The sequence below is a fragment of the Microcaecilia unicolor genome, chromosome 9 (genome assembly GCF_901765095.1).
Source record: "Microcaecilia unicolor chromosome 9, aMicUni1.1, whole genome shotgun sequence".
In the NCBI taxonomy this organism is placed as follows: Eukaryota; Metazoa; Chordata; class Amphibia; order Gymnophiona; family Siphonopidae; genus Microcaecilia; species Microcaecilia unicolor.
The window spans coordinates 187,494,044-187,514,603 of NC_044039.1; the positions used below are offsets into that span (position 1 = coordinate 187,494,044).

The following is a 20,560-nucleotide window of genomic DNA, read 5'->3' on the forward strand; positions in this document are numbered from 1 at the left end:
TCACAGATAAAAGCTGAAGCAAGCTATTATACATTTGTACACAGGTTTTGAAAACCCCCATATAAAACAAGATGATTAAAAAATATTCATTATGAAATGTGATATTACATACATTATTAAAACCTTGTCATAAGCATTAGTTTGTCAAAAAAAATTTGCATTACAGCGGCCACCGTTAAGTGGCCTACTTAAATGCAAGAAATCTCATGCAGCAAGTTTGAATTTGATCCTGAGATTTTGCCTTCCTTAGAAAAACTGTAAAAAGAGTTTCTTTTTTTTTTTTTTTCTTAAATGCTTACAATGAAAATACCCATATGCGTCATCAAAATTATCAAAAAATATGTGGCAAAATTAACATTTACAAAATTGTGTTTTTGCTTTTTTTTTTTTTTCCTTTGTGGTTTTGGTAGTAAAATGTACTTTTCAAAATTTTCCACAAAAGCGGAAAACACAGTGATGTCTTGGACTTTCCAGATTAATACAATAGCTGAAAAAATGACAAATTAATTTCATAGCCCAGGAGGCTGTCAATATGGCAGGCCAATTGAAAGAATATTTATTTAAATCTTTAAAAAACAAAATGTTAAGTAATCATCTTGAAATTTAATAATGCACCTCCTTTCTTAATATTTAAATGTTCACAAAAATATCTTGAATCATGACCAAGAAAACAGTTATAATACAATTTTTGCTCTGCTACATAAAACAGCTTTTCCATGAAATAAGAAGGCAAATTCAGGTATGAAAACATAATTTACTTATTGCTTCCGCTACAATTTTGTACATATAATTATAAATACACTATACAATATAAAATATTTCATAGGAATACAATTTGTGGTCTGCTTAGCTTTGCTGGCTTTTGTTAATTCTAGCACCAGATACAGAAAAAAAGTCAAATCAATTTTAAAGGCACTTTCAAGTTATCACCTCCACATTCCACCAACAACTCTGTTCCGATGAACTTTTCTCTTCTTTTCCTTTTGTCTGCTACACTCACTGTTCATCTCAACCTTATCTTTCAACAGTTCAGGTTTTGAGGAACCGCTGTCATTCACAAACATCGCAACTTGCCACCAACTTCCATCGAACAACTTTCCTTGTGACTTTCGAGTCTCAACATAGCAAAGGTCTGACCTTGTTTCTGTCCAGTGATCCTCCTTATTCATCCTCGCAAGTTACTCCATACCATCCTCACACTTCCACTTCTCTTACTCCTTCATGCACGTCGCAGATCATTCCAATGTCAAAACAGGTCACCATCATGATGTGTGACTTACAGAGATTAACACACTGTTCGAGCTCTTCGGTTACTTGCTCCAGTGCCTCCAGGTATTCTTCTGACTCCTTATCAAGTTCAGGAGTCACTTCAACTATTAAGACAAAAAGAAGTGAGTAACTACATTGCCTTAAAAAGTCCACATATGATGAACTAGGCATGGAGGGGTATAATCAAAAGGGGCGTCCAAGTTTTCCTGAGGACATCCTCGCAGGACATCGGCGAAGGGGCGGGGAAACCCATATTATTGAAGCAAGATGAGCGTCCATCTTTCGTTTCGATAATACGGTCGGGGACGCCCAAATTGCGAAATTTAGGTCAACCTTAGAGATGGTCGTCCCCGATTTTGGGCGATAATGGAAACTGAGGACGCCCATCTCAGAAACGACCAAATCCAAGCCCTTTGGTCGTGGGATGAACCACCATTCATAGTGCACTGGTCCCCCTGACATGTCAGGACACCAACCGGGCACCCTAGGGGGCACTGCAGTGGACTTCAGAAAAAGCTCCCAGGTGCACAGCTCCCTTACCTTGTGTGCTGAGCCCCCCAAAACCCACTCCCACAACTGTACACCACTACCACAGCCCTTAGGGATGAAGGGGGGCACCTACATGTGGGTACAGTAGGTTTCTTGTGGGTTTTGGAGGGCTCACATTTACCACCACACGTTTAACAGGTGGGGGGGATGGGCCTGGGTCTGCCTGCCTGAAGTGCACTGCAGTACCCACTAAAACTGCTCCAGGGACATGAATACTGCTGTCATGGAGCTGGGTATGATATTTGAGGCTGGCATAGAGGCTGGAAAAAATATTTAAATTTTTTTTTTTTAGGGTGGGAGGGGGTTAGTGACCACTGGGGGAGTAGGGGGAGGTCATCCCCGATTCCCTCCAGTAGTCATCTAGTCATTTAGGGCACATTTTTGTGGCTTGGTCATAAAAAAAAAAGGACCAAGTAGTCGGCCAAGTGTTCGTCAGGGACGCCCTTCTTTTTTCCATTATCGGCCGAGGACGCCCATGTGTTAAGCACACCCCAGTCCCGCCTTCACTATGCTTCCGACACCCCCCCGTGAACTTTGGTCGTCCCCCGTGATGGAAAGCAGTTGAGGACACCCAAAATTAGCTTTCGATTATGCCGATTTGGGTGACCCTGGGAGAAGGACGCCCGTCTCCCGATTTGTGTCGAAAGATGGGCGCCCTTTTCTTTCGAAAATAAGTCTGATGGTGTCCCTTCCAAAGCTACCAATGGTTTTGCTACTTGAAAAAAAAAAAAAGACACAAATAAGCAGATCAATATTGAACTACCACAGTCAGCATTGTTTTTATTTTTTTTTTATTCAATATTTATTAAATTTCTAATTTTTCGATGCAATTCCATAAATGAAGAAGTACTGTTTGTCTTATTTTTTTTTCAATTTAATATTTATTAAGGGCTCGTTTTACAAAGCTGCGCTACCATTAGTGGTGCGCTGGATGCAAAGAAGCCCACAGGAATAGGATGGGTTTCTTTATATTTAGCACACTGCTAATCGGTAGCACAGTTTGTAAAATTCTTAACTGCAATTCCATAAATGAAATAGTGCTGTTTTTAAATGCTGGCCATGGCATCTGAGGGCCCCTTTTACCAAGCTGCGGCAAAAGGGGTCCTGAACTGGCATCGGCGCGTGTTTTTGACATGCACCAAGACCCCCTTTAATCGCAGCTGATAAAAGGGTAGTCTTTCTTTTCAACAGGAAATGGCTGTGCGGCAAGTAAAGCACTTGCCGCACAGCCATTTCGGGGGGAAGCCCTTACTGCCACTCATTGAGGTGGCAGTAAGGGCTCCTGCACTAACCTGGCGGTAACCGGGCAGCGTGCGGCACTGCCCAATTACACCCTAGGACAGCGCACTTGGGGTGGGAAGTACCGCCGGGCTGCTGTGGTAGCCCAGCGGTAAGCCCACGTTGGGCTTACCACCGCTTTGTAAAAGGGGCCCTAAATAAACACAGATAATCCATGCAGGTGTCCAGATTGCAGTCGGAGCTGAATATCCTTGCAGTGTGGGCAGTGCTAGTGCTGTCTGGATAGTAATAATATTGAGATTCCTAAGCAGATATCAGACAGATAAGTCTGCACAGCAATTTTTCTGGCCTAATTTTTGGGGCCCTTGTACTAAGTCATGGCAAAATCTGGACTTAGCGAATATCAATGTAAGACTTTCCCGTGGGCTAAGCCCAGATTTACAGCAGCAATATATTAATGATTTTTTCTTTTCATTTCTTTTTTTTTTTTTGAAGGTCCCACACTAAGAGGTTCTTTCACCAAGCCACGCTTTTTAAGCAGCCATAGCTGTTAGAGCGTCGGTTTTCCGCACTCTGCAGCCACTTTTAGCGCAGCAGGTAAATAGCTGCCTTGCCATATTTTTTTGGTCATGGCCACATGCTAATTTCCCCATTAGTGCGTGGCCATTACCGCGGGAGCCCTTACCGCCACCGATTTAGGAGGCGATAAGGGCTCCTGCGCTACTCTTGCACTAATCAGATAGCGTGCGGTAATGTGCCCTTGCTACCCAATTAGCGCAGGCACAGCTACTCTCCGCCCATGGGCATGCCTCCTGCACTGGAAAATCAAAAATATTTTATCAACGCGGGATTAACACGTGCTAAGCGGAAAACTACCAAGGGAAGCCTCCAGACGTCCGGCAGTAGTGCTCTTTTAGTGCACGGACGCTTGCGCGGCTTAGTTAAAGGGCCCCTGTGTGATCTTGGGCAAACCGTTCTGGGGGCAATTTTCAAGCTATAATTTCTCCTAGAAGACTTTGTACCAATTTTCAAACAGAAAGTACAGGTGCACTTTCACTTTGGACTTTGCCGTGAATACAATGAACTTTTGTGCCTGCTTTTAGTGCAGATATTTCTTCCATGGGAAATACTGGACATGGAGTTGAAAAAAATTCACTGACCTGTTTTTCTTCCCCAGATCTAAACGTAGCCCTGGTAATGCCTCATCACGATGCTACGAAACATAGCATGTTCTGGCATGCCATGTGACGTTTACCGGTATAGAACAAAGGCAATTATTAGACAGTTAATTATCTTGTTGATTTCCCTGTACCAGGGGCGTAGCTACTATGGGGCCACGGGGGCCTGGACCCCCCTGCCGACGACCCTCTCAACCCCCCCCCCTCCTGCCACCTTTGCTGGCAGGGGACCCCAACCCCCGCCAGCCAAAGTCTTCTTCCTTCGTTTGGTTTCTTCTGACTGAGTCTGACGACGTCAGACTCACAGAAACAGAACAAAGCCCTGCAGATCGCAAGGCTTTGTTCTGTTTCTGTGAGTCTGACGTCCTGCACGTTGTACGTGTACGTGCAGGACGTCAGTCTCAGTCAGAAACCAAACGAAGGAAGAAGACTTTGGCTGGCGGGGGTTGGGGTCCCCCGCCAGCAAAGGTAGGCGACGGTGGTGGGGGGTCGAGAGGGTCATTGGCGGGGGGGGGGGGGGGGTCAAAGTTGTTGGAGGTGTCGGCAATGGCTGCGGGTGGGGGGGCGGCAATGGTGGGCGGCGGCGCCGGGGGGGGGGGGCTAAAATGTGCCCCCTCACCTCGGCTCTGGACCCCCCTACCGTTGAAGTCTGGCTACGTCTCTGCCCTGTACTAAGAGAAGACATTGGTCTTTAACTTGATTTCCTGCTTAATTTTCCTACTCCTATTACTGGAAAAAAAAATGTACATTTAACTAGATGCTATGACAGAACGTTAAAGGGACAATTTATGTCAGTGTTGGGCAAAATTACTTACATTCTTCTTTCCACTTGTTTGGATCCAACATCAGCCTACACTTTGTCTCTTCCAGCTCCTCCTTCAACATGTCATGTTTGGCCTTTACTTCTCTGATTTGCTGCTGGCGCCGTTCTAAGATCTTCAGTTTGGTATTGAAGTACATCAGACCCTTTTGAAAACAGAGAAGTAGCATTTCAAACACTTAACCGTGTTATTACAACACCCTGAGGCATGACCAGTACTCGTGGTGCATAATTCTTAAAACTAGAAAAACAAAACAAAGCTCTGTGCTTTGCAGAACACATGTAACAAAACGCTATTTAAAACAACATGATACAGAGCAATATAAATCAAACCAAAATGTCTCTGGGTCTAACCTTTAAACCAGCACAGACAGGGTCCAAAGTATACAGCAAGTCTATATATCAAAGAAAAGCACCAGGAGCCTTCAAAAACGGGACACAATTTCTTTATTCGTATACCTTGAACATCAATTCCTTCGTAAATGACCCGACACGGGGATATTTTATAGTATTCTATAAACTACATGCGTAACTGAGAGACACGCCCATGGCCCACCCATCCGCCACCTATGTGTACCTCCCCCACTTGCAGTTAGGCACTATGGGGCCCTTTTACTAAGCCGCGTAAGCATCTACGTGTGCCCAACGCGTGCCAAAATGGAGTTACCGCTTGGCCCTTGCAGTAATTTCATTTTTGGCGCACGTCCACTAGGCGTGCCTCAAAAATATTTTTTATATCCCGGCTTGCGTCAGCTACGCACGCCAAGTGGCATTTAGTAACGTGGAGGGGCATAATCGAATGGCACCAGCCATCTATATGGGCGGCCATCTATATGGCCGGCGCCGCAAAGAGCAGTCCCAAACCGTATTATCGAAAAAGATGGCCAGCCATCTTTCGTTTCGATAATATGGTTCGGCCCGGCCAATTGTCAGAGATGGCCGGGCTTGACATGGCCGGCATCGGTTTTCGCCAATAATAGAAACCGATGCCGGCCATCTCAAACCCAGCCAAATCCAAGGCATTTGGTCGTGGGAGGGGCCAGCATTTGAACTGCACTGGTCCCCCTGACATGCCAGGACACTAACCGGGCACCCTAGGGGCCACTGCAGTGGACTTCAAAAATTGCTCCCAGGTGCATAGCTCCCTTACCTTGTGTGCTGAGCCCCCCAAAACCCAACCACTACCATAGCCATTATGGGTGAAGGGGGGCACCTACATGTGGGTACAGTGGGTTTTGGGGGGGGGGGGTTGGACGGCTCCCATTTACCACCACAAGTGTAAAAGGTGGGGGGGGGGATGGGCCTGGGTCCACCTGCCTGAAGTGCACTGCACCCACAAAAAACTGCTCCATGGACCTGCATACTGCTGTCAGGGAGCTGGGTATGACATAGAGGGTGGCAAAAAAATATTTTTCTTTTTTTTAGGGTGGGAGGGGGTTGGTGACCACTGGGGGAGTAAGGGGAGGTCATCCCCGATTCCCTCCGGTGGTCATCAGGTCAGTTGGGGCACCTTTTAGAGGCTTGGTGCTGAAAAAAAAGGGACCAAGTGAAGTCAGCAAAATGCTCGTCAAGGCCGGCTTTCTTTTTTCCATTATCGGGCAAAGCCGGCCATCTCGTACCACGCCCCCGTCCCACCTTTGCTACCCTACCGACACGCCCCATTGAAGTTTGGCCGGCTCCGCAATGGAAAGCAGTTGGCGCCGGCCAAAATCGGCTTTCGATTATACCAATTTGGCCGGGTTCAGGAGATCGCCGGCCATCTCCCGATTTGTGTCGGAAGATCGCCGGCGATCTCCTTCTAAAATAAGCTGGATAGTAACATAGTAAATGACAGCAGATAAAGACCTGAACGGTCCATCCAGTCTGCCCAACAAGGTAAACTCATTTTACATGGTATGTAATACTTTTTATGCATACCCGAGTTTGATTTGTCCCCGCCTTTCTCAGGGCACAGACCGTAAAAGTCTGCCCAGCACTGATCCTGTACTAAAAGGTCTGAAGCTAACGTTGAAGCCCCTTAAAATTTACACTCCAGCCCATCCATATCTATTCAGTCACGATCAGGGCACAGACTGTAGAAGTGTGCCCTGCACCGGTTTTACTCTCCAAATACCTTACCGCCCGGTTACTGCATCAGACTTTACCTCTAGATGCCAACTTATAGAATAGCCTTCATAGTATTCAGCATTGCTACAAGTGTACAGTACATTGAAGGCACACACTTTTCCAACGAAGCTATTTCATGGGGGTTTTTTCTACTATATTTTCTCAGGATTCCTAGAATATATTTTGCACTTGGCTGTGGTGAGGGAGGATGTGTGGATACATGGAGCAAACATTGTTTAAATGCATTTTATTTTGGAAGGAGGTATAGATTATCTACAGCCACTGCAAATGTACTAGTTAAGTACTTTGACTCCAACGGATTCTGATTTTAAAAGGAGGAAAAACACCCCATTGACAAGTTGTCTACAACGTGACTGCTAAGTAAAACCCAAAATATAGCAATGCATTCTCCAAGCGTCTTAGATTCCCACTTTGTAAGTTCTTTTAACATGCACAGAAGACATTGTACTCAACGGGAGCACTTCAAGAACAACTGAGTCATTTTTCACTGTATGGGCAAGCTGGAAACTAAGATATCAAACAAAGAAATACACACAGTAACAGTCTCACCTTTTCAACATCTTGGAAAGGCTGTAAAGGGAATAAATGAAACAAAGAGAGGTATCAAAAGTCTAACAATGGAAAAGGAATGAACAGAATTGTTTTCCAATTACAAGTAAATTAAATCCTACCATCTTTCATTTACTAGAACTCTAACCAGGATGTCATTTAAATAAAGAGTTAATGACCCTAAAGTAGAGAGAGACTATAAAGCTTCCCCAGGCAGGCTAGCATTGTAAAGGATTCCCATAACGTACTGATTAATATTCTCTACTCACACGATCAGTCATGTTAAACACAATTAATCGTAGGCAGTAATTATTTTCACTTTCTAGGTTAAGGGCACCCCCAACATATGAATTGTAAAATTAATAATTATGTTGAATTAATTGCAATCAATTTCCTGAAAAACCACACTAGCAGTCACGCAGCGGTTCGGCATGTAGACTGTAATTTAAGTTGTCTGAAGTTGCTGTAAAAGCGTGCTTACCTCAGTTTCTTCTTGTCTGTGTCGCTGTAATCGTTCCACATCATCAATCTCATACACTTTAATTTCAAATGGCTCTTTCAACGTACCGGGCAAAGGAGGTAGGTCAACCCACTGGCCGGTAACACTAGGTTTTCTTCCCAGGGTTGATGTATCAGGCAGCGGAGCAGGTATCAATCGGCGGCGCTGAAGACCTTAATAAACAGTTAACACATTATTTTTTTGCCTCATTGTGTTACGCTGACAATCAACTCGAATAAAATTATTTTTACAATACAACAAAAACAAACAGTGCACGAAGTAACTTTAAAGGACCCATAGAAACTGGGGGGCCCCTTTTACAAAGGCGCTCCAAAAAGTGGCCTTCGGTAGTGTGGGCGCATGTACTGGATATGAGCTGGACCATGTCTCCAGTGCATCTAGAAAAAAGGGGGGGTTGGGCTGGGAAATGGACATGTGGCAAAATGAAAACCGGCGCGAGTCTATTTATGGCCTGAGCCCTTAACGCCACCCATGGACAAAGCAGTAAGGGCTCACTTATTACCCGTGCTTTAACCATCCAGTGAGTGCCAACTGCCGGAAACGCCCCTGCGCTAGAAAATAGGAAATTATTTTCTACATGCTAACCAGGCGGTGATACTGGTTTGATGTGTGTTGCACGCACACATGCCCTTACAGCTTTTGTAAAGGGGCCCCTGGGTGATGGGAATGCAATAGTAGAGGTCAGATTGGTCACTTGCTTCAAAGGAGTGTGTGATTACATCAATGTGTATGATCTTCTGAAAGTTGCTTGACCTCCAGAGGTATTTCAACTAATATTTTATTAACTCATTTTATATCTAGTATGGCAATATTCACATGGACTGAGCATGTCAAAGCACAGTTGAAATCTTATATTTCTATCAAGTAAAGGGACTGGATTTCATTTCATTTATAGACAATTGATGGAGATAGGCAGTCTATATAGGAAGTGTAACCTTTGGGATGGGTGGGCTGAGGGGTGGGGTGGGAGGGCCTAGAGAACCAAAGATCTGTGGACTCTGTTAGCTGTGAAACCAATCTCCAGTGCTGTATTAAAACACCTCACCTCACTACACCTCTGCTTTGCGATAAAACCCTGCCTACTAGATCAAGTGACTACTTTAGCAATGGGAGAGAAGAGGTGGGAGAAGGGGCAGGAGGGCTAGTACAAAATACTTTTTAAAAGTTAAGTAGGAATGCCACAGAGAAATATCTAATTTCTATCACAACCGGTGGTAAATAATCAAATATCAGAAATTTAACAGTTTTTAAGATAGTATAAGCAGTGCATAAGATTTGGAGTAAGAAAAAAGTTTGAATCCGTTACCTGAGCTGCAGGAAGTACCTATCTGCATACAAATACTTTATCATTGTGGCTGTGGGACTGATACAAGAGTTTGTACAGCTGTTACATTTATGACCCCCGACTCAGGCATTATCCAAAACATGTCAGGTCCTCCAATAAAATCTGTTTCCTCTGGAGTTTGGCTCCGCCTTGTTGTTTCATCTTTAGACTTCTACACTATTACTGCTTCACGATTATTTCCCTCTGGTGTGCTTGCCAGGCACAAAAAAATACCATTGATTGTGTGCCCACTAGGGACAGAGAAAGTACCTGAATGTAACGTGTACAGCACTGCATATGTCTAGTAGTGATATAGAAATAGTAAACAGTAGTATTAGCTCATTCCAAGTTTGTATACCCAGGACCAAAAAGATACAACTACAAATCATTCTGCAAGCCAAATTACAGCCTTCTTGCTGTCCTAACTTTATCCACTTACTTAGCTTGCTAGCGGACTGAATATTGCTGCTAATATTGCTCCGCTCAAACCCTGGAATGCCTCTGAGCCAGTTTCTTAATGCTTATTTATTTATTTTATTGCATTTGTATCCCACATTTTCCCACCTATTTGCGGGCTCAGTGTGGCTTACAATACATTATGAATCATGGAAATACAATTTGTTACAACTCGGTTATGGATTACATTGTGATGAGTTATTCGAGTCAAAGTCAAAGTATCGTTAAGGAATATAATAATGGAAAAAGCACTGAAACATTTAAAGGAAACAAGGGAGACAAAAAGGGGCAATATATAATAACAGGAAAACATTTGGTATACATTTTCTGTGAGTAAAGGTATGAGTGTGGTGAGATTTCGGGGGATGAGAGTTCAGAAGTGGCTGTATTGATGCGTTACTGAACAGTGAGGGTGGGCTTTATGTGTTTTGGTTCTTTCCGTAAATTTTCTCAAAAAGATGGGTCTTCAGTATTTTGCGGAAGGTGGTTTGCTCGTAGATCGTTTTCAGGTTGCGCGGCAGTGTGTTCCAGAACTGCGTGCTCATGTAAGAAAAGGTTGATGCGTGCAGCGCCTTGTATTTCAAGCCCTTGCAATTAGGGAAGTGGAGGTTGAGGAAAGTTCGGGATGATCTTTTAGTGTTTCTGGGTAGTAAGACTATTAAATCAGACATGTAGGCTGGGGCTTCACCGTGAATGATTTTGTGGACTAATGTGCATACTTGAAAAGTGATATGTTCTTTGAGTGGGAGCCAGTGTAGCTTCTCTCGTAAGGGTTTTGCACTTTCATATTTTGGTTTTCCGAAGATGAGTCTGGCTGCTGTATTCTGGGCTGTTTGAAGTTTCCTCAGTATATGCTCTTTGCAACCTGCGTATAGTGAGTTGCAGTAGTCCAGATAGCTGGGTACGAGGGATTGCACTAGGCTGCGAAAGACGGATCTTGGGAAGAATGGTCTTATTCTTTTCAGTTTCCACATGCAGTAGAACATCTTTTTGGTTATGTTGTTTGCATGAGTTTCGAGTGTTAGGTGGCGGTCGATAGTGACTCCAAGGATTTTTAACGTTTCTGAGATTGGAAGGTTTAGTTTTGGTGTGTTTATCACGGTGAATTCATTCGTGTTGTACTGGGAAGTGAGTATCAGGCATTGAGTTTTTTCTGCATTTAGTTTCAAGCGAAATGCATCTGCCCATGTGTTCATGATGTGTAGACTTTGGTTGATTTCATTGAAGATTTCTTTAATGTCTTGTTTGAAAGGGATGTATATTGTTACATCATCGGGTGTATATATATGGGTTGAGGTTATGGTTTGATAGGAGTTTTGCCAAGGGGATCATCATTAGGTTGAAAATGGTTGGTGAGAGGGGTGATCCTTGTGGTACTCCACATTCAGGTGTCCATGCAGTAGACGTTGTTGAATTCGATGTGACTTGATATGACCGCTAGGTTAGGAACCCCCTGAACCAGTTTAGGACATTTCCTCCAATGCCAAAATATAGCCCGTCTTTATCCAAGATGGATAACAAACCAACATACATAATCTAAAATACAAAGTACAGACTACTCACAAACACAACAGAACTAGTACAGCGCAAAGAAAGCAGTGCAAATACTATGAAGCATTACAATCAATAGAGTGGTCCAACAGATGCTTCAACATTAATTTAGAAAGGTGCAATGTTCTGAAGACTTCAACGCTAGGGGTAACTTGTTCCACACCAAAGGTCTGGTCACAGAAAGGGTACCAGTTCTGGTGATTTGCGTAAATGACTGAAATCTGACGCTGATAGTAAGCAAGCGTCCGCTGAGCGCAATACCCTAGATGGCACATAATGCTGGAGGACAGTACGTAAGTAACAAGCAGAGTCATGATACAATCCCTGATGAGCCAGTAATAGCACTTTAAATTTAATCCTCTGCGCCACAGGCAGCGAGCGCAGCTGTTGCAGCATGATCAAACCACAAAAAACCAGACTCCAATCATGCAGCTGAGTTCTGGACCATTTGCAATGCCTGTATACAAAATTTAGGTAGGCCCAGATATACAATGTTACAATAGTCCAGTTAGCGATGAAATTCAGTGGCACTAACCGGTTAAATGCCGCTGAATATCAGCAATCTTCAATCCAACGTTTTCCCACTATCAATTTTTACTAGGACCCTAAAAACCAGTATTGTTAGCTGAATATCAGCAGCCAGCCGGCTCTGCGGGATTTGGCAGGAGCCTCATCTGCCTTTGCATAGTGACCCCTATATGGCTGGCATTTGATACTAGCAAGTTTAGAAGTGGAATCCTTCACCTGAGGAATCTGAAAACCAAAAATAATGAAACTACAGAACAAGCAAATCACTTATGAAATCATATATATGAGGAAAAATTGATTCAATTAGATGTACCAACATTGATTAGAGTTTGTGAGTTAAGTGCAGGCCCACCCGACAGCGTATATGCCTACCAACTCGCCTTAACAGATTGAGGAGACCAAGTGTAGATGTATACAAAACGTGCATCTCAGAGAATGGGTGAACCACTTTGTTCAAACCTTGTCATAACCATTTGAACGTAAAGGAGGTTTTCAGCTGGGAAGAACCAGACCCTGGCTCAATCATCTGTCAGAACACCTCTTCACAAAATTTAGGAGAACATGTGGGGCATTCAGTGTTCCAAGTCACCAAGGATATCGACAAACCAATTCTTTCAGTAGAAGGCAGAGTTTTGAGAATCATAGGGAATTCTACAAAGATGAGTCAAACAGTTGGGTAGCTCCTCTACCATGTCGGATGCCCAGATCACAACTCCCTAATAACAGAGTGCAAGCTCCCTCTCGAATTAGTTTATTGCAGAAGACTCTCAGAAGGAAACCAGAGACAAAACAGCACTTTATAAAATTCATGCAAAATCATAATGGCCATGCAGAGCCAGCTTCACCATTAAAAGACAACAAAGAATATTGGTATTTACCTATCTTTGGTGTGTATCACGCCCAAAAACCAGGCCAGATCAGGATTGTGTTCGATTCCAGTGCTCAATTTCAAGGAATCTCACTCAACTATGCGCTGCTTTCTAGGAGTCTTGTTTCGCTTCAGAAAGGAACCCATTGCAATAACAATAGATATCTAGCAAATGTTCTACTGCTTTGTTGTACACCTAGACTACAGAAACTACCTGAGATTCTTTTGTGGTACCATGACAACAACATCAACCAGAAGATTGTGGAACACAGAATGAGAGCTCACATCCATCACCTGCAGCAACAGCAACCTACAAACTTAGAAGGACAGCCCAAGAAGGAGAAAGAGAATATGGCATGAATGCCAGATGATTCATTGAAAGAGACTTTTACATTGACGATCGTTTGAAGTCCTTACCTACCATGGGAGAAGCCACTGACATTCTAAAGAGAACACAAGCAATGTTGGAGAGGCCAGTCCGAGACTTCATAAAATCACCTCCAACAGTCCAGAGGTAATGAGAGCATTTCCTGCCAAGGACCATGACAAATATTTTAAGGATTTAGCGAAAGATCTAGACACCCTTCTGCTTCAGAAAAACCTTGGATTACATTGGGATCTAAAAAGAGATGTTTTTACCTTTCAAGTCTCCACCCAAGAGAAACCATATACACGCAGAGGTGTTTTGTCCACAGTCAATAGTTTGCACGATCCACTGGGGTTTGTGGCTCCAGTCATAATTCAAGAAAGATCCCTGCTGAGGGACCTTACCCAAAGTACTGATGAGGGGGATGTCTCACTGCCACAAGAAATGTGACAAGAATAGAAGAAATGGATTCTCTAAAGCCTCTTGCAAAACTGCACATCCCATGCACTTACATCCCTGCAGCACTCAGTGTTGCCTGTCACAAAGAGATCTGCATCTTCTCAGATGCTTCTGAAAACGCCATAGCTGCAGTGGCCTACTTGAAAGCATTTCATGTGAGATTCATCTTTGGTAAAGTCATGTTAGCACCACAACTCAATCATACATTCCGTGCTTAGCATTGAATAGAGCAGTGCTGGAAGTAGAGATAACAGAGATGATACTAAGTAAAATAGACACAGACAATTTTTACACTGACAGTAAAGTTGTCTTGGGCTACATCTACAACCAATCCAGAAGATTTTACGTGTATGTCAGCAAAAGAGCTGAGCATATCCGCAAGTCAACACAACCAGAACAGTGGCATTATGTGCGAACTAGCCAAAATACAGCAGCCTGTGCCATCAGAGCTGTGCTGGCGTCCCATCAAATGGAAACCATGTGGTTATCAGGACTAGATTTTCTTCTACAACCTGGCTACATACCTCCAGCTATGGAGAACTCCTTTGAGCTTATAGACCCTGACTCTGATGCAGAGATCCATCCTGAGACAACTGTTCTTGCCACCAACATTGTATCTTCAGTTTATTGACCAGCTGATGAAAAATCAGACACCTATCGTCAAAGTGTCATCAGAGATGCAGAACAACAGATCATCAATGACAACTTGGCACCATCTGAAAATTTCAACATCAGAATCCTGCAGGAGCCATCACTGAGCCAGTTTTCCATACACACCACAAAAGACATGAACTCCGTAGACCGCTGTTCACTCCAGAAACTCTCACTTCTCCTGCAAAATTGCAAGACAAAACTCACCTGCATGACAGAGAACTTGAGACAAGCAAGGAGTTGTCAACCTTCAAGATCCAGCTTTATTAATGGACTTTGCATGCTTATTATGTTAATAGTATGGTAATTTAAACAGTGGTATCTACCAATATCAGGCGGGGTATATACTAAGACTACAAATCCCTGTAATCCTATAGTACCCTGTAGAGCACATGTCCAGTTCCCTGTGTCCTTTGGGACTCTTTCTATTGCCTTGTCCTGTTCTCTGTGCTTGCTGGGCTAGTCCCCTCCCCCCCCCACCCCTTTTTCTCTCCATTGGGTCTGTAAGAATTGATCTGCAGCACATCTCCTCTGTGAACTGAAACTGCCTATGCTGTATTTTGCTGCATGACCCCCTAAAACTACTGTGATGCTATCAAGCAGTGGCGTAGCTATGTGGGGCCAGGGGGCCTGGGCCCCTGTAGATTTGGCCCTGGACCCCCCTGCTGATGACCCTCTTGACCCCCCCCTCCCGCCGCCAACCCGCCGTCGCCTGCCTTTGCTGACGGGGGACCACAACCCCCGCCAGCCGAGGTCCTCTTCTTCTCGCAAAAGGCTTCCTTCTGTTTCTGACGTCCTGCACGTACAACGTGCAGGACATCAGACTCACACAACGAAGCCTTGCAGATCAGCTGATCTGCAAGGCTTCGTTCTGGACCCTCCTCCTTCCGAAGTCTGGCTATGCCCCTGCTATCAAGATTTTGCCAGTGTAAAAATAGCCCGATGAAAAGATGCTATGCCACTAGGCAAAATAATTAATGACATTGCCTTTATAAGTGGTGTCTCCTGAGGGCTCTCTTGAAGAGTATACAATAATAATAATTTTCACAATAAGAATTTGCATATATATAAACGATGAATAAAGAAAGAAAGTAAAAGGTACTGCTATTTGCAGGCATTGAGTTAAGGTCTTTGGTTTTGTAGTTTATTAGTGTGTTTTTACCAAAGAGCATTTTTGGGAGATTTTTGGTTGTTTTCATAAGTGTAAAAATATAAACAGTATAACTACCCAGGTGTGTTATTGAATTATTCCCAGCTTCTCTCTTGCATGGAGAGAGAGCTAGTGGAGAACAGACTCCCAGTTTGCAAGGCAAAACTCTTGTCCAGCACATCTAAACTGTAAGTTATTTTTCCTTGCTTGATGACTGCATTAAAGAATATTTTGGTTCAAGAGTTCTTCTCATAGTGATGTTTTATACTCTGGTTTAAGCTGCATGCCAATCACACCCAGTGAGAGGGCAGAACACACACTGCTGAAGATGACACTTCATTTACATGCAAATTAAAATCACCAAAAAATAACAAGCTGGTTGTGAACAAACTTTTACAGCAAGAATCATTCTATGAAATGTTACATCTTAGGCAGCATTATTTTGCATTATTATTAGAGCTTCTGATTTTAGGTTTTAACTGAACATGAAAAAACGCCCCAATACAAAAAATAAATTAACAGCACGTGTTTACTGGATAAACACCAAAAGCACACCACTTTCCACCCCACCCCCTCCACACACCCCAGTTTGTCTTCTATCCTCCACTCAATTTTTGTGCCTTTTCTGCATTGATTTCCATATCTCACAAACATATTATTTTATGCCACCAGAGAAGGTACCAAGCAGTAGTACCTCTGGCACAAATACACTGATCAACACTGACAATCTGAACCATCCAAGAACCCCTAATTAGCTGAAAAATAAACACCTAAATTTATAAGGTTAGAAGCCCTAATTACGATTGCTATTGACTGTTGTGAAAACATTTTATAGCCATATGTACCAACTCATAATCCTTTTATGCAAGTCTAGGCTGATGGACTAATATCCAAACAAGTGGATACATCCAATTCAATAAAACTGGATAAAATTTGGATAGTCACATCTCAGTAATACAAGCTAAGGACCTCTTTTATCAATCCACACTAGCAGCTCCCAGTATGGTAATGCCGACAAAATCCATTCACTTTGACCTTGACCTAGGAACTTGTCAACAATCGCCTGGACCTTGGGCCAAACTGAATGTGCTTTAATTACAGCAACTTTCAATCTTATCTTTTATTTTGTTCACTCACAGCCAATGTTGACCCAACCTTAAAACTGCAGTGAGCATTGGAAGGCCATGATCAAAGCACCACTTATAGACTGGATTTGATCAACCATATCTACCACTCCTCCCAATAATCTGAAGATGCCTAGCAATGCCAAACTCTCAATGAGAAAAACCCATAATGCCAAACGATCAATATCAATGGTAAAACAAATTGAAATTCTGAACATATGACCTGCAGCATAAAGGAACGCCCCTTTGGTGGTATGCCTGCTGCAGTGAACCACAGGAATGGTAGTACATAACACTGGGACAAGCTGGCTGATACAGCTGTCAGTGGGGATATGGAACTCACTATCCCCCGGGGAATTAAAGTGCATATGTGTAAACAAACGTTGATTTATTTCTTTCACAAAGCTTCTGCAAGATGATCATCTCTTTAAACCAATGACTACAGTATGTGTCCTAATTTCTAATATGAATTGAGATATATACAGGCTGGTCAATATTCAGCCAGTTGAACATCAACCCAGACCTGCATTAGGGGATCTGTGGTGTTGTTTAACCCCCCCGTTCCAATCCATGTACCCCATCAAATTAGCACCCCCCCATGCTTATCCCTCCGAACAGAGAGACCCTTCCATTCCCAACCCATCCAACCACCTCCCAGTGATTCCCAAAAACCCCCAGGACTTACCCAGGGGGCCATCCCTGATGGTACAGTAGGACACCAGAATGGCATCACGTTTCCTAGCACTCTCCCACCCCTTCCCTGGCTTCACTTGTATCTTTCATACAGTTTTTGCATCTTTTCTGCACAGATGACATTTAAGTAACACAAACGGGTATACTTAATCCCCCAGAAAAGGTAGCTCACAGCAGTAGCTGTGGAGAAAAAACATTGATAACCACCAACTTTTTGTACCCTCAACCGCTTATGAGCTAGAAAATAAATAAACACTTAAATTTATAATTTATAATCACCTAAAAATTGAATCCTTAGAATAATACTAAACTTCCCACTTCAGGCACAGGCAGCTCCTTGTGACTCTGGGCAAGTCACTTAACTCTCCATTGCCCCATGTAAGCCGCATTGAGCCTGCCATGAGTGGGAAAAGTGTGGGGTACAAATGTAGCAAAAATCAAATAGATACTATTGGAGATTCTACATGGAATGTTGCTACTATTGGAGATTCTACATGGAATGTTGCTATTCCACTAGCAACATTCCATGTAGAAGGCTGCACAGGCTTCTGTTTCTGTGAGTCTCATACGTGCAGGACGTCAGACTCACAGAAGCAGAAGCCTGCGCGGCCACATTGGTGATCTGTAAGGGCTGACTTCTACATGGAATGTTGCTAGTGGAATAGCAACATTCCATGTAGAATCTCAAATAGTAGCAAAAGTGGAGGAGTGGCCTAGTGATTAGGGTGGTGGACTTTCTACATGGAGATTCTACATGGAATGTTGCTACTATTTGAGATTCTACATGGAATGTTAATGTTGCTATTCCACTAGCAGCAACATTCCATGTAGAAGCCTGCCCTTGCAGCCGCGCAGGCTTCTGTTTCTGTGAGTCTGACGTCCTGCACATACGTGCAGGACGTCAGACTCACAGAAACAGAAGCCTGCGCGGCTGCAAGGGCAGGCTTCTACATGGAATGTTGCTAGTGGAGGAGTGGTGGACTTTGGTCCTGGGGAACTGAGTTCGATTCCCACTTCAGGCACAGGCAGCTCCTTGTGACTCTGGGCAAGTCACTTAACCCTCCATTGCCCCATGTAAGCCGCATTGAGCCTGTCATGAGTGGGAAAGCGCGGGGTACAAATGTAATAAAAAAAAACAACCTCCAATTCACTACAGCAATTTACACTAGCACCATCATAAACTAAAGACAAAGTTTGAAGGTGCTGTGTGCAGTGTAACAGACAAATAAACCAGAAGCAAAGCAAATCTTTCCCTTTCTGTACAAAGGTCCTTATGTTGATCTGCTTATTAAAAAAGAAGTTATTCTTACACACAAAAGTATTACATCTGCCAGGAGTTATAACGCAATCTAAGGAGAGGAACAAATTTCAATTGAAAAAAAGAAATACAGCAGCGCATCAATTACAGTTATTCTCAAGTACTTCCTTGGGCATAATAATTCATATTCATCAATCAGGAAATCCTCATCTGTGTGCCTGCAATTTTAAACAGCTGCTAATATTGATTTGTAGGAGAAGCTTAAAGGGTTGAAGCAGTGTGCACCCAGTGTCACCAAATTTGAAAAGCCCCTGAGAACTACTAGCCAAAAGTGCCATATATTATTCTACAAATCAACCAACCATATTCACTACAGGCTCCCTGGCAGAAACTACACTCCCTAGGAAGTCTAACTCTACACATTCAAATTCAGACAGCACTAATTTTTAAAACTTTTCAGAACTCTGTGTCAGAGACCAGCAACGTGGAAAAATATATTTATAATATCTAGAACTTTGAAAATACAAATAACTAGCTTCCCTCCGACTTAGCAAAAGAGAGTGTAGACTTGAAACAATTGAATTTATCCCTTTCAGTGAACTGTGAGAAATTAAGGGCTAGACTCAATAAATGATACCTAAAAAGACCCGCTTAAGTGGTATTCTATAAGCCGTGCCTAAAGTTAGGCACAGTTTAAAGAATAGCGCAGGGGTCGTGCATAAATTTAGGCGCATCCATTTGCACCAACGAAAACATGGTGCAAATGCCCATGCCTAAATTTATGCACAGAGTACTCCTTATTCTATAATTGCATACATAACTGGAGTCCACACCCATGCTCCGCCCTGAAATGCCCATGACCCTCCGGTTTCTATGCCCCCTTTTTCAGGACGTGTGTAAAAATTTAGGCGCAGATCACGTGCCTAAATTTACGTGCATACATATTGATTTCAATCAACACCAATAATTGCTTGTTAAAAAGCCATTTATTGGCACTAATTGGCTCATTATTCAACTAAGATGCGTGCACAATTTTGACACGCGTCTTGAGGCGCATTTTACAGAATTAGGAGGTAAATTCTCAGGCCAAAGTTACACTTTCTCATGTTGCCCTGTCTTTACCTGAAACAAGTCTAACCCTTTGTAATCAGGACTAATAAATAGTGTCCTGGAATGGATTACCGCTTTTTTGAAAGACCACTTTACTAAACTGTACTAATTAACCCGCATTTACATGCCTCTAGCGAACTTTGATGTCTAGAATACTAGAACTTACACATGCATGTGTGCACAAACCCATATAAGAGTTAGCGAAGCAACTAAGTACTATTCTGCAAATATCTGCATAAATTACACAGGGAGGGAGCAGGGGTGGAGCTCCAACTTACATGCATAAGCTACAGAATACTGTAAGTTACATGGGTACCTGCCACTCTGAGACACTCTTCCCTGGATTTTTATTAAATTATGTACGTTGTCACTGGTTAACAAACATTTATTTAAAACAGCACGCCATTGGTTAATGCTTAAATTGCACTCTGTAAGCCAGACCCCAGTATTCAGTGACACTTACAACAGGCAGTTCTGCTATCAGCTCTACCCAGCCATCTAAAATTCGGACAGGAGAGGGGAGTTCTGGGAGTCAGGGAGGAGTCAAGAGTTATACAGGTGCTGGCAATATTCAATGCCGGTGCCGCATAGCTAACGTGGTGTATAGGACCACATAAATACCAACCCTAATTTTGACCGATTAGCTATGCATTTGCCAGCACCCATATAAATACAAGGTAGCAACCTGAAATTGATTCCCCCCTCCCAGCCCCCCCCCAACAAAAATTCAATTCCCCCTTCCCCCTCAACATAGTCCTTTTCCCTTCCTG

The 20,560-nt window shown here is 43.2% G+C and overlaps 1 protein-coding gene across 2 annotated transcripts in view; it reads right to left on the bottom strand.

The window, feature by feature from the left end:
- Window positions 1-378: 378 nt before the first annotated feature.
- The window catches only part of KIF26A (kinesin family member 26A), a 261,377-nt gene continuing 241,195 nt past the window's right edge, over window positions 379-20,560 (bottom strand). For both annotated transcript variants that reach the window (XM_030214372.1, XM_030214371.1), the window contains exons 13-16: window positions 8,213-8,403; window positions 7,732-7,752; window positions 5,051-5,201; window positions 379-1,373 (exon numbers count right to left, since the gene is read on the bottom strand). In XM_030214372.1, the coding sequence (XP_030070232.1) occupies window positions 1,195-1,373; window positions 5,051-5,201; window positions 7,732-7,752; window positions 8,213-8,403 (542 nt within the window). In that variant the 3' untranslated portion in view covers window positions 379-1,194. The remainder of the gene's footprint in view (window positions 1,374-5,050; window positions 5,202-7,731; window positions 7,753-8,212; window positions 8,404-20,560) is intronic.